The 13,121-nt window shown below is 45.3% G+C and overlaps 1 protein-coding gene across 1 annotated transcript in view; it reads left to right on the forward strand.

The window, feature by feature from the left end:
• Positions 1-2,564: 2,564 nt before the first annotated feature.
• Positions 2,565-13,121, forward strand: part of znf385c (zinc finger protein 385C) — a 520,410-nt gene continuing 509,853 nt past the window's right edge. Inside the window, exon 1 of the mRNA XM_072487338.1 lies at positions 2,565-2,639. Within this exon, the coding sequence (XP_072343439.1) occupies positions 2,594-2,639 (46 nt within the window). The 5' untranslated portion in view covers positions 2,565-2,593. The remainder of the gene's footprint in view (positions 2,640-13,121) is intronic.

Consider the following 13,121-nt stretch of genomic DNA (forward strand, 5'->3'; position numbering starts at 1 on the left):
CTGGGCGTACCTTGTACGATGGGTTTCAAGATGCCCTCGATGTAGCCAGAGAGGTTCTCACACAAGGTCCCATTGCCTGAAACGATAGGGCGGCCTGGTGTGTTGGCCTTATGTATTTTTGGGAGGCAGTAGAGATCTCCAATGCGGGGAGTACGTGGGATGAGAGCACGTAGGGTGCTCTGAAGATCTGGATCCAAGGTCTTGATCAGTCTGTTAAGTTGGCGGATGTGTTCCTTGGTCGGATCTGCGGGTAACTGCCTGTAGTGTTCTTGGTTGTTCAGTTGTCGGTATACTTCTTTGCAGTAGTCCGTTCTGTTCAGTACGACAGTGGCCCCTCCTTTGTCTGCTGGTTTGATGACGATGCTGCGGTTGGTCTTGAGAGCATGGATGGCATTGCGTTGTGCTTGGGTGACGTTCGGGGCTGTCTTGTGAATGCGACTGATGAATCTGGCATTGACGCGACTCCTGACGGCTTGAGCATACATGTCAAGTCTAAGGCAGCGGCCTTCCGGAGGGGTCCAATTCAACTCTTTCCTCTTCGGTTGCCGCACCGCAGATCTCTCGGTCTGCTGTTCCGGTTCATTGATAGTCTGCTTGGGTTCGCTGTTGGCCTCTTGGGGTCTGTGGAAGAATTCCCGGAGTCTCATTCGCCTGATGAATTCCTCCGTGTCTGCCGCGAGACTGATGGGGTCCATTTTGGTGGTGGTGCAGAAATTGAGCCCTCTGCTGAGGACTTTTTCGTCTGGTTGAAGGGTGTAGTCTGACAAGTTGACAATAGATTTCCCTGTACTGTTTTCTACTGTGGCACCGGGGGTGGCTTGGTTGCTGCCGGTGGTGATGCCAAGTTTCTCAAGCTTTCTGTTCTTGGTGTGCATATAGATGGCATAGTATTGTTGCCTCATCTGTTTGGCGGTGTTCCGCAGCTGGTCTGCTGCGTCCTGAGCGCAAGTTGAGAATATGTGATATTCTCTATGTGATATGTTAGAACATTCAAGTGCTTCCCTGACTCATGATATGACAGGATGTGACAACATTACTGCCTGCTATTTTAGATCCCTCTCTAACTCTCCAGTGTGGAAAGCATCTCCTTGCATTATTTATATTTCTGTTGTTGCCTGTCCCAAAAGCAAACAGAGAGGAAAGTACCCAGGATGTTGATGGAGTACAAGTTCTACCCCAGATCTCCTGCAGCAACTACATGGAAGCAATAAACTGTGGAAAGCTGACATTTAAAAACAAATGCTGGGACTACTATGCCACAAATACTATGTGGGGAGTAACACTTCAGGGCGAGGTGAAGGTCTTCTCCACCTGTATGGTGGAATTTTCCGCGCTCCTCCCCCTCGTGACAAGGTTGGGGTGGGGGATGGGGTTGCAAGCCGGAAAATGCAACCAGCTGTTTAGGCGTCCATTGACTTTGGCGGGATGGGATTTTCAGGTCCCGCCAAAGACAATGGTCTTCTGAACGGCTGGTCGCATTTTCCAGTTCGCCTCCCCCGTGCCCCCCACCCCCGCCCTCTGCTACAACAGGGCCATTAAATCCCGCCCATTAACTCTGTTTCTATCCACAGGTGCTGCTTGACCTGCTGACTATTTCCCGCACTTTCTGTTCTGTTACACTGGGCATCTCATCATTAGAGTGGAAAGGGCCAAGGACTACAGATGCCTAGCTAGCAAGCTATTTGACGTATACGTTGAAATGAGCTTATGCATTGGTATAATGAATAGTTCAGGGAGCACAAAAAGAGGCTCTTTGGCCCATCGTGTCTGTGCCGACCATCAAACGCCTGCCTGTTCTAATCCCATTTTCCGACACTTGGCCCGTTGCCTTGTATGCTGTGACGTTTCGAGTGCTCATCTAAACTTCTTAAATGTTGTGAGGGATCCCGCTTCTACCGTCCTTGCAGGCAGAGTTCCAGATTCCCACCAGCCTCTGAGAGAAAATGTTTTTCCTCAAATTCCCTGGCCCGACCTTAAATCTACCCCCCCCCCCCGCCGCGCTGGCTATTGGCCCCTCTACCAAGGGGAAAAGTTTCTTCCTATCTAGGTCCCTCATAATATTGTACACGCCATGTTAAATCTGGCATGCAAAGGAGAAGTGTGATAGGTGGATGACGCTCCCGTGCCCGCTGTCTTTGGCACAGGCTGGCTTTGAGGGGTGTCCGTGGTCTGTGGGGTGTAAGGGTGCGCCCCCTGGCACCAGGCTGCTAAACAGGCCGCTTTAATTGGTAGTGATGCCTTCGTTGCGGTCGGCTGCGCATTTGATGGCACTGGAGTGTTATTTTTTTTTATTGTCACCATCATCAGCATCATCTCTCTGTGACTTATGGAAGCGAGAGAGAGAGAGAGATGGTGCTGGTAGTGACGAGGATGCTCCTCTTACACAGGGGCCGCCTCCTGTCACTCATGTCCCGACAGGTGGCTGGAGGGAGGGGGCGGCAGCCTCTCCCGCCTCCACCCACCCCTGGCCGGGGAAGAGCGCGCGCTCCCTCTGCCGGGGCGCGCGTCCCCCACCCCCCGTGCGCGCGCGCGGCCGGGCACGCGCTCCGGGCTGCGCTGCCGCCGCTGCCCACAGGTCTCGGGATTGAGAGAAATGTTAGAGGCAGCGAAGGCGGTAGAGCTCGGGATCAGCTCAGGAGGTAGGGTGACTTCTTCTTTCTGCCTTACACGCACACATTGGGAAAGGAAAAATAAAGGATGTCAGGGTGGTGGGGGGGGGGGGGGGGGGGGGGGGAGGATCAGGTATTCCTGAAACTACTGGATTTCCCCCCCCCCCCCCCCCCCCAAAAAAAAATGTATGCATGTGTCACCTGAGAAACCTGTCAGACAATATTGGGTGTGTGGATCCTCTGAAGAGAGTGGATCTTGTGAGGTGCAGGAGGATTCAGGTATGGGACACAGGGCAGAAATGATGCTTTCTCGCCCTATTTGAGGGGAAGTTTTTATTTTGTAAATGCCCTGCCAGCAAAAAAAACAGCAATCCCTCAGCATCTCAGAGATAAACTTGTGCCGCCGACCTCGTTACGTTTAAAATGATCTGCACTTCGCCTGATGCACCGGGTCCCAGGCGCTATTTTCTCCCAAGAGAAAATAGCCCATGTTGGACCGCATTTGGAATGGGTGGTGGTGTGGGGGGACTTTCAATTCTGGCGGAGGCGATGGAAATGTGCTGTTTGTGTCTCCGGGTTTTCCTGCGCTCAAAAGTTCCACTGCAGGCAAATTGTATTTCATTAAATAGTTTTTTTTTTCCAAAAAAAGAAAAAAATATTGGTTCAACTCAGTCAGAGATGTCGTCGGCATTTCCATACAGCGAGGCAACCAACACACACTTTCTCTGTTGCTGTTGATGAGCCAGTTTTTGTGAAGTGCATCTTTTGGTTTCGGTGGCATTCCTCTCGCCTCACACTGACTGCACAGGGGAGCACCTCTCCCTCCCCATCTCCCTGGTGAAAGCATCCTCGCTGTCAATTGAAAAGGAAGTCGGAGCTTTGGCACATTCTTTTCGTCTATTTGTCTCTCTCTGTGTGTTGCTTTGAGATGAGTTGTGATCATTAGGAAGAGGTGACCCTGAGGTGGGTATAGATATATATTCCGGAGATAATTTTAAAATCCATTTTTGTTATAATGAGATTAATTGGTGTACATCTTCAATGACATGCAGTTTGGATTATTGACTTTTAACATCTGGAGTTGGAAGTCGTACTGACTTGAAATCTATTGGTACTTTTTGATGTTTTCATTGGATCGGTCAGTTTATCACAGTGTATGAATTGTATTTGTGGAACGGAAACTTTAGATCTAATTACTTTTCAATTTTAATTTTTAATCATTGACATTTTTGAAGGCTTTATATTCACAAAAATTTGAAAGTTTGTCCAAGGTTCTATACTCAAACAGGCAAAAACAGGGCGAGAATTTGGGAGGAGGAGGAGGGTAAGATCACATACATAGTTCCCTTCTGACCAGTCCAAACCAATGTTGGCAGTGCCGTTGTCAAAGGTTACTACTTCTCTTGAAATGGGGAATGGTGCTCAATGGACCCAAAGACCTCTGTGGGGAGTTGGGATTTACAACATCTGGGCAACAGTGATGAATAGTTTGAGGTCTTTTGATGCAAAGTATTTCCAGTCCTGTAGTCTTTTTTCAGCTTGAAAACTTTGAGTTTTCACCAGCTCCTGTTTCCGAAGATCATCATAGAATCATAGAATTTACAATGCAGAAGGAGGCCATTCGGCCCTTTGAGTCTGCACCGGCCCTTACAAAGAGCACCCTACTGAGGCCCACGTATCTACCCTATCCCCCTAACACAGTAACCCCCACTTACCATTTTTTGGACACTAAGGACAATTTAGGATAGCCAATCCACCTAACCCGCACATCTTTGGACTGTGGGAGGAAACCGGAGCACCCGGAGAAAACCCATGCAGACACGGGGAGAACGTGACAGTGACCCAGCCGGGAATCGAACCTGGGACCCTGGAGCTATGAAGCAACTGTGATAACCACAATGCTACCGTGCTGCCCACCTATGCTACCGTGCTGCCCACAACCAAATGTGGGTTAACCAAAGTTAAGATCCATGTCAGAGGTGATCCCTTCTTGTCACAGCGGGATTCCTAAGATTTAGCTGTGAAGTAGAGCAGGATTCCTTTCACTTAAGCACAGAGCAGAAACACACTCACCCTTCAAAGTACAGTGATTCTCAAGAAATCACAGTGTTCTACCATCGACTGTTTGTTCTTTTACTCGCTCAGTTCTATTGCTTCATAGTACCTAACAACCTACTCAAAAGTCAGGAGGTTTTATAGCTTTCAAACAAGTGATTTTTGAGAATGCTAATTGGTAATGGATTTTTTAGTTATTAAGAAAACCCAGTATGTCCTGTTGTCAAGAAGGAATAAAAATCACTCCCCGTGAGGATTACTGTCACAATCTGAACCCATCAATCGGGCAATTTTAATGATAATGAACATTTGAGTGTCATTCATATCAGAATATTAGGTCAGAGAGCTGATTTAAAGTATGCTGGAATTTTAATTATGACACCAGTTGACATATAATGACACTGTGAGCACACCTAAGGTAAAGACAGTCCCCACTTTCCCAACAGTAAGATGATGATGATTGAAAGATCTGTTTGTAGCATGTCAGTACTTTCCAGGTATGAGTGAGTCAACTAAGCTAAAATCAAAATTTAACTTTTAATAATTTATCGCAGTGAATATAACTGCTCTCATAAGACTCTTCAACCCACTTCCTGCTCCTTCATGCTAAAAAGGTCCAGCTCCAAATATTACTGTTGATAATATTAACAAACAAATGGTTGACTTCTTGAAAATATAGGATTTTGCCTGCTATCGTCTTGCAAGTGTTAACCCATTTATTTTCAGTAATATTCAGCAACAGACAGAGCAATGTTAAATCAACATGTTAAGTGTTTGCTATTTTTGCCAGCAGTAGGTTTTCGGTTTGAGAGCATAAACAAAATGATGCCATGCTTAAAATGCCACAAGGTAACATAATTCAACCACATGTTTGCAGTTCTATATAATTCAAATATATGAAAGATTCTGTAGGTTACAGTTGGTGGTGGTGGGCAGTTGTCCCTTGATTCAAGGATGGCATCTACTCAAGTTTGCGAGTTTCTGCCATAGGTCTTCATGTGACTATGAATAGGCCGATTCTCCAGCTGCAGATCTTTGTGCACATGGGGCAGGATGTTGCAAGCAATAATGGGACCCGGAGTGTAGGGTTTGTTTCCTTTTCTTCCTTTCTGTGCAGTCACTCCGTCTCATCATTAAGATGCTGAGGCTCATCGTGTGATGCATCTTGATGGACAAGATGTCACCAGTAAGCCCCCCACAGTCATTGATGTCAATACTGCGACACTTCCAAGGAGAGCTTCAGAGTGCCTTTGATTGCATTTCTAACCTTTGGTCAAAATAAGAATTGTATAACTTACTGTATAATCATTTTATGTCACCTTTCTCATTTGGGAGCTGTTATCATTAGCTCTTCCCTAGTCTTGTTTATCTAGATTGGCTGGCATTCCTTCTTAAACAGATGCCTTGCATGATGCAAACCAATGTTACTATCTTTTACTTACCACTTAACTGCATTCATTCAAACATCATGATACTCGCAGACTCATCTGAGGTGAGACATTCTATTTTGAATATTGAATCTCTTACTGATCTGCGGTAAATTAATTTGAAAACAAAATCAACATGAATTTATTTTTTGGGGTAACATGTTTGACTGCCTGTGCCATCTGTGCGGGTGGCTGTTTAAAATTCCATAGCACTTAATTTTGTACAGTATCTGGGAAAGAGCAAAGAGTTCTTCTCCAGGCCTTCCGGTCAGCATTTCCCCATTGAACGAAACCATTCCAAAACAGGGTGGTCATTCATCTTATGGTCATTCTCAGGACTTGGTGCCACAGAATGGCTGCATTATTTGCCTTCATACGAACGGTCATAAAAGTAATTGACTATATGTTGCACTTTGAGATGTTTCAATATGCAAGACACTCTATAAATACAAGTATCAAAACAAGCAATCAAGACTTGTCCAGCAGAGCTGGTGCAATCCAGGTTTTGCCTACATAAGTGGGTAAAAGTAAAGTGCATGAAGCACTGGACACTGTGACAATATGGGGGTATAAAATCTGTCTATACCGAAGTAAAGGCAGTTTGGCTATTAGCTTTAATCACTTATCTCTTGGCACACGGAAAGGTATCATCTGGTGCATGCGAGAATAGAAAGCAACAAATGGATTTTTTTGATTCGTTAGTATTAATTTAAGCACACGCAATATAACTTGCACCATAGGTTACATTGTTCTGCCTATAAAATAAAAATTAGCAATGGCTTTTGCAGAGCTATTTTTTGCTCCTTATGTGGACACAATAATAGGTGTTGAATATTTAAAATGGAATATTAATCCCTCCGTTCACCATGTGCCTCAGAAAATGTTCCCTTGGTGAACAAATTGCACCGATAAACGGACCTAAAGTAGAAAAAGCGAATGACCTGCATGCTCAAAACCATGACAACAACTGCAGAACCAATAATTTACCACTGCTTTCAGATACACCACATTTTCTAATACATCATTACATCACCATCTGCCGCGCTGCTTTAATCTGTGGTGATTCTCATCATATTCCTGCGTTCTGACCTTGTGTAAGCTGTGACATTCATCATTTGCTTCAGTGATGCTACCCCTTGTCTTTGAATCATGAAGTTATCATTTGACTATTCTGCGGGACTTTGGCACAACCTCTCAGCTGGCAGTGTGTTCTGCCAGAGGCACCCAGCCAAGGGTTCCCCGAGGGATCGCACCTGAAATTGGGTGGGATCATGGCAGAGGTTGAATGTGGGTGGTGTGAATTTCCACTGCCACATTATCCTCCATCTACCCCAGGAAGACAACAGCTGCCTCTTGTGAGGCATTCTAGAATGTTATACGTTTTAGTTACCGTTGTATGAAAAGTCTGTAGTCCTGTTCCTTTTCACCAAACACCATTTATTTCACTTCCACAGCCTCTGCACAAAACTCTTCACAACACAGCACCTGACACAAGGGCCACCTGAAGCCCCTTTACATATCAGTGTCAATCATTGAATACTTAAGCTAAATGAGACAGCTAATTGCAATGTCTCTTAATGCATTACTTAACTCTTAGCCCATTACTTAACATAGAACGAGAGGTCATAGTCTTAGGATGAGAGGTAGCAAATTTAAAACAGAGTTGAGGTTTCTCCCAAAGGGTCGTGAATCTGTGGAATTCACTACCTCAAAGTGCGGAGGATGCCGGGACAGTGAGTAAATTTAAGGAGGAGTTAGACGGATTTTTAATTGGTAATGCGTTGAAGGGTTATGGAGAATGGGAAGACTGGTGGAGTTAAGGCCAGGATGAGATGAGCCATGATCGAATGGCGGAGCAGACTTGATGGGCCAAATGGCCTAATTCTGCTCCTATATATTTCATGAACTCAATCTCGCCTTCACTGCCTGTCATATGCAAATTATCGTTAAGAGAACAAGGTCTAGCAAATTTCCCTCCCATCCACTTGTATTAATCATTCCTGGGGCTGCGCAGTGGAAGTGATGTTAGGTGACAATAACTGCACCTGCAATGCACCCATGGAATGAAAGAACTTTTGGACCTGCTCCGTAACACATCTGCTGAAGGTGTCAATCTCAGTTAAAGGTTTTTCTTTGGCCAGAGTCGGAGCAGATTTTGAGGAGGGGATGGGGGGGAGGAAGACGTGGTGCTGTAGGTGGAAATTTTGCCACAGCATGACCATCCTGAAGAAGACTTTCACAGTCACTGTCTTTCAGAAATTAAGTAAGAAGTGGCCTGTTGTTCAAACGTGTGTGAAAGAGTCCATAGCAGTATTTGAATAAGAGCATTATACGCTGACCAATGCTTATTCCTCAGCCAACATACAAAACGTGGTTCTTTATTTCATTTCTCAGTTTTGAGAATTTGCTGTGGGCGTGATCTACTGGCTATGTTGCGCCTGAAGTGGGTCGCGGTGCAGTCAGTAGATGCCGGGGGATCCCTCTTCCGTGATCTACTTGGCTCGACATGCCTTGCGAGATCTAACGGGATCTCCCGAAACGTCACAATTTAATTCCCGCCCTTTGAGGGGGGAATCAGTATTTGACAAACCTGCATATTAGAGTGAGACAGCTGGTCTCATTCTAATATGCACTCACCTGATTTACCAAGGCCCTGGGATCTAACCCCTTTGCCTTGGAGACCTCTGTGCTAGTCCTCATGTGATCGATGGGCCCCAGGTGCTTGCCCTCTGCGCAGGGTGGTACACTGGCACTGCTGCTGCCTGTGGGTGCCTAGGCATTGCCAGGCTGGTACCCTGGCAATGCCAACTGAATGCCTGACTGGCACTGATTGCCAAGGTGCCCAAGTGGCAATGCCAGCTGGCAGAGGCACTGCCAAGGTGCCAGCATGGTGATGCCAAGGTGCCAGGCTGACATTTTTCCCATGCCGGGGAACAATCCCAGGGGTGCCCTGCCTGTGTGAGTTGGGGTTCAGGGGAGCCCAAGGACCTCCTTATAGGTGAGTTGGGCCTTTGGGGGGAGGGGGAGGGGGTCGCGTTGGGGGAGGGGGGGGGGGAGTTGAGAGATTGGGCATCATTTTAAAATAGCATCTCGATCTCCTCCTCCACTGAGGAGTTTCGGCAAGCGGAGCTAAGTGCGGTCTTGGTGGGGCGTTCCCCGCCGAGGCCCCAGATTGCAACAAAGTCCGGGAAACATCTGGCTAAACGCATTCAACATGGGACTCCACTGCAATTTGGTTAGACCGTGCCCTGTGCTTTTGCCTTACCTACCTACAACTGTGGCTAAATTTTGAGGTTAATTCAGTGACTCTGAGCTACTTTGGGTCATCCTGCGGATCTAGAAGATTTCTGTCTGTACTCATGGTAGGAACAGAAAATGCACCAGAGGCTCATTGGCTCCAATCGAAGATCTGGGCCAGCATCATACAACACATGAGATTCAGTTATCTATGCATTGTTTGTTGACATCCCCAAATGTACTCAACACTCTACAACTACTATAATTGCTGGGTCTTTAACTATATTCTTTTAAAAATGAATTCCTGTAAGAATACCAATGGTATTTGCAACACCTTTAGGACCAACCATTACTGTGTGAATTAGAATGCATGAACAACTTAGACGTAAGGGCATTCAAGGACTTTTTAGAATCAGCATGAGCCGCAGGATGATTTAGCATAACATGAAAAAGATGCTGTCACTGCCCTGATGTTTATGTTTTGTGAAATATATTAAGTTTAATGCTTATTTTGTTTAGATTCCTCAGTGCAGCACAAATGGGTCAGTGATTAGCATTTTGATGCTGGGAATGTTGTGGTTCCTTATAGGGTCGGAGAATAGAATGCTTTCCCACAAGGAGCGGCTGAGGCAAAAGCCATTGCATCTTTCAAGGGAACAGTGGATTAGTATTTGAAGGCAGATGCAGATACAGGGCTGTGAGGAGAAGCAGGGTTGATTGGTTTTGCGATGCTCAAACGGGAACCTTGACCAGGTGGACCAATTGCCCTCCTCCGTGTAATAAACCTCCATGAACTTTGGCCAGCTTCGCCGAGGTTATCATGTGTTTAACAGTTTAACATCAGGGCGCCTGTGGGAGAAACACTGGCATGAAAAAGCCGTGTGCCAGAAACCCAGCCAGGAGCAAGAAACACTGTGGCGAGGGACATACCACAAGGAAGCACTTTGAGTGATCAGAAGTGTCATGTGAGAGTACCTTTAAGAAATGGGTGTTTATAAATGGGTGTGTATATAAATACCAGTAGTGAGAGTACCTTTAAGAAATGGGTGTTTACTACTGCAGTGATGTCAGAGAGTGGGTGGAGCTGGGCTGTCTGTCAGCATTTTTACTTTTGTTTTAGGCTGTTTGCTGCAGGGTGTGTTTTAGTTACGTTTTCAGTGTTGGAGCTGACGCCAGAACAAGCAGGTGTACTGCTGTTCTCTTTGCCATCAAAAGACTATCTCTTGATCATTTGGTGAATTCAGAATTATAAATGTTCTCAGTAGTGAATGTAAACCTAATGTGCTTCTGTTAAAAGGTGTTTCTTTTGTCTTCTGGATGTTTGGGAAGTTATTAAGGGTTACTTAGTGTTGTATTCTTTGGGGGTTGTATTTGAATTGATGGTTGCTAAGATGTTCACTGTATGTTTTAAAAAGGTTATCTTGAGTTCATAGAATAAACATTGTTTTGCTTTAAAAAATACTTTTCCATTTCTGCTGTACCACAGCTGTAGAGTGGGCCGTGTGCTCCCCATACCACAATCTATTAAAAGTTGTGGGTCAGGTAAACTCCATGATACACTTTGGGGTTCTCTAAACCCTGGCCCATAACAGAAGCCAGTTGAATGAATATGAGGCAGTGGTTAGCACTTGTACTGAAATGGTTAAAAATTATCATTCCAGCAAGTGACATCTGAAAAGTGCAAAATACTGCCGGTCAACCCATGTATAAGTTACAGACATTGGTGAAAATATAGCTTTGTATTTGCCACATGGACTGGCTGGGGCAAAACCATTGTGTTTCTTAAGGGGACAGTGAAATAATATTTGCAGACGGATGGAGACACAGGGTGAAAAGGAGAAGGCAGAACTCATCAAGTATGAATGTCGGACCCAGTTTTAACTATTTGAAAGTGGACGAGTTTCGGATGAGTTAAAAACTGTTATGGTTTGACCCAAATTTGTAGAGGCTACTTATAAATTATCCTTTTTTGGTACTATACTCACTGCAACTTATTCATTGCCACAGCTAAATGTATTAATTTTACAAACATTTTTCTTCTTGCAGGCTGTTAGCGGAAGATTAACTGTGTACCAGACAATGCAGCGATGGCTGTGCTTTGCAATGACGGCTTAGAGAACTATGAAATATTTGATCCCCAAATCATGTGTATGAATTGAGTTCTTCCACGATCCGGAAATCCATATACAGTGGGGGTAAATGCTGAGCGATAAAGACACTCCAGAATCCTACGGGTGAACAGCTGAGATGGTTCATGTTTGTACATAACTGGCTGCAAAAAGCCATTTAATTTTGCAGCATTGTTTAGCTTTTACCTCTGACCATAAAAATAGTCATCTACATCAGACTTTAGATTTCTATTCATATGGGACCCACAAACAGCTGTTGTTATGATTTTAAATAGGGATTTAATTAACACCTGGTAGATAACAGATATAATGTTGTCAAACATCTTGCAATAAATCTGATTTCAGCCCTTAGTCAAATGAAGTGGTTTATAATGCTTTTATAGCTGATCATTGTTTTAATGGGAGTTTAAATTTTCCTGCATTTATATTCATTAAAAAGTAACAATGTGAACATGTTATGTGAATGATGGCTTGCCATTTTCTTGGATTAGTTTAAATTGTGTTGCAAATACCAAAACACACGACTTAAATATTTCATGTGCCTTCAAGTCACCAATGTCATTATTCCCCTTTTGTCACATTGCATTAAAATACTTTAAAGGAAAACCTCACATATCAATTGAACTAGTGGAGTTAAGCACTGCATCATTCTAACTAATCTGAGTTCGTGGGGGAGAGAGAGAGACTCCGTATGAATCAGGCTAAAGTGGGGTCTCTGGGTGGAATTAATGTAGGTAATGTGGGTCTTGGCTGGAGCCGTGTGTTGTCTCGTTTTGGATGGTCTGCAGCATTAAGTGCCAATCAGGCACATAACCGGACAGCAGCAGGCCTCTCCCGGGATCAAGAACCCCATGGGGCAGGGGCCTTACCAGCCGGGAGTTGCCAGCTAATCAGAGGCCGGCAGTTCTTCATTGCTCAGCAATGCCACTGAAAGGGCAGTGGTGGCTGCCGGTAATGCACCCACAGCTCAGGATCGGCAAAGGACCTAAGTGCATCTGAATGATAGCAAGAGTGAGCTCGCCAGGTGGGGTTGTGATGGGAGGGGGAATCAGCATCAAGGTCAGGGTAGCTCTTGGCAGGCCGCCCCCTTTCCAATGCCGCATTTCTTGATCAGGCACTGAGTTTCATTGGACGAGGGACCCCTCCTGGAATTGCGCAAGCAACCCTGGCAAATTTTGCTTTTTGAGCTTCCCGCATGGCAAATCCCCTGCCCAGCACTGGGGATGAAAACCAAAGGCAGCAGGATGAGGCCCTTAAGTGGGCATTAATTGTCCATTTAAGTGTCTCAATTTGCAGCAAAGCAGGAAGGCCATTCAAGACCCTTTCCACCCCTGGCTTAACTGTGACAGAGGTAGGAAGGTGGCAAAGTTCCCATCCAATCACCCTTCAACCCATTTAAATGCCCCTCACCTTGAAACTCGCTGTGGAGGAGGGTGTTAAATTCTGCCCTCTGTTAGTCTTTTTCTATCTGCAGACTACTACACGGTAAAACTGATTTTTTGAATCAAGTGTCAGTGGGTGATGGGTTGCTGCGTAATTTTGGTTGGATGGTGCCAGCATAGTAATTAGTTTGGTTTGGGGGGTGGAATGCTGCGAAAGTGAGACCAAACTTTTTGAAAAGTTATTGTTCAGGGGATGAAAGTGTTGGTGGCTAGTGCAGCATC

This window comes from Scyliorhinus torazame, chromosome 21 (assembly GCF_047496885.1).
Source record: "Scyliorhinus torazame isolate Kashiwa2021f chromosome 21, sScyTor2.1, whole genome shotgun sequence".
In the NCBI taxonomy this organism is placed as follows: domain Eukaryota; kingdom Metazoa; phylum Chordata; class Chondrichthyes; order Carcharhiniformes; family Scyliorhinidae; genus Scyliorhinus; species Scyliorhinus torazame.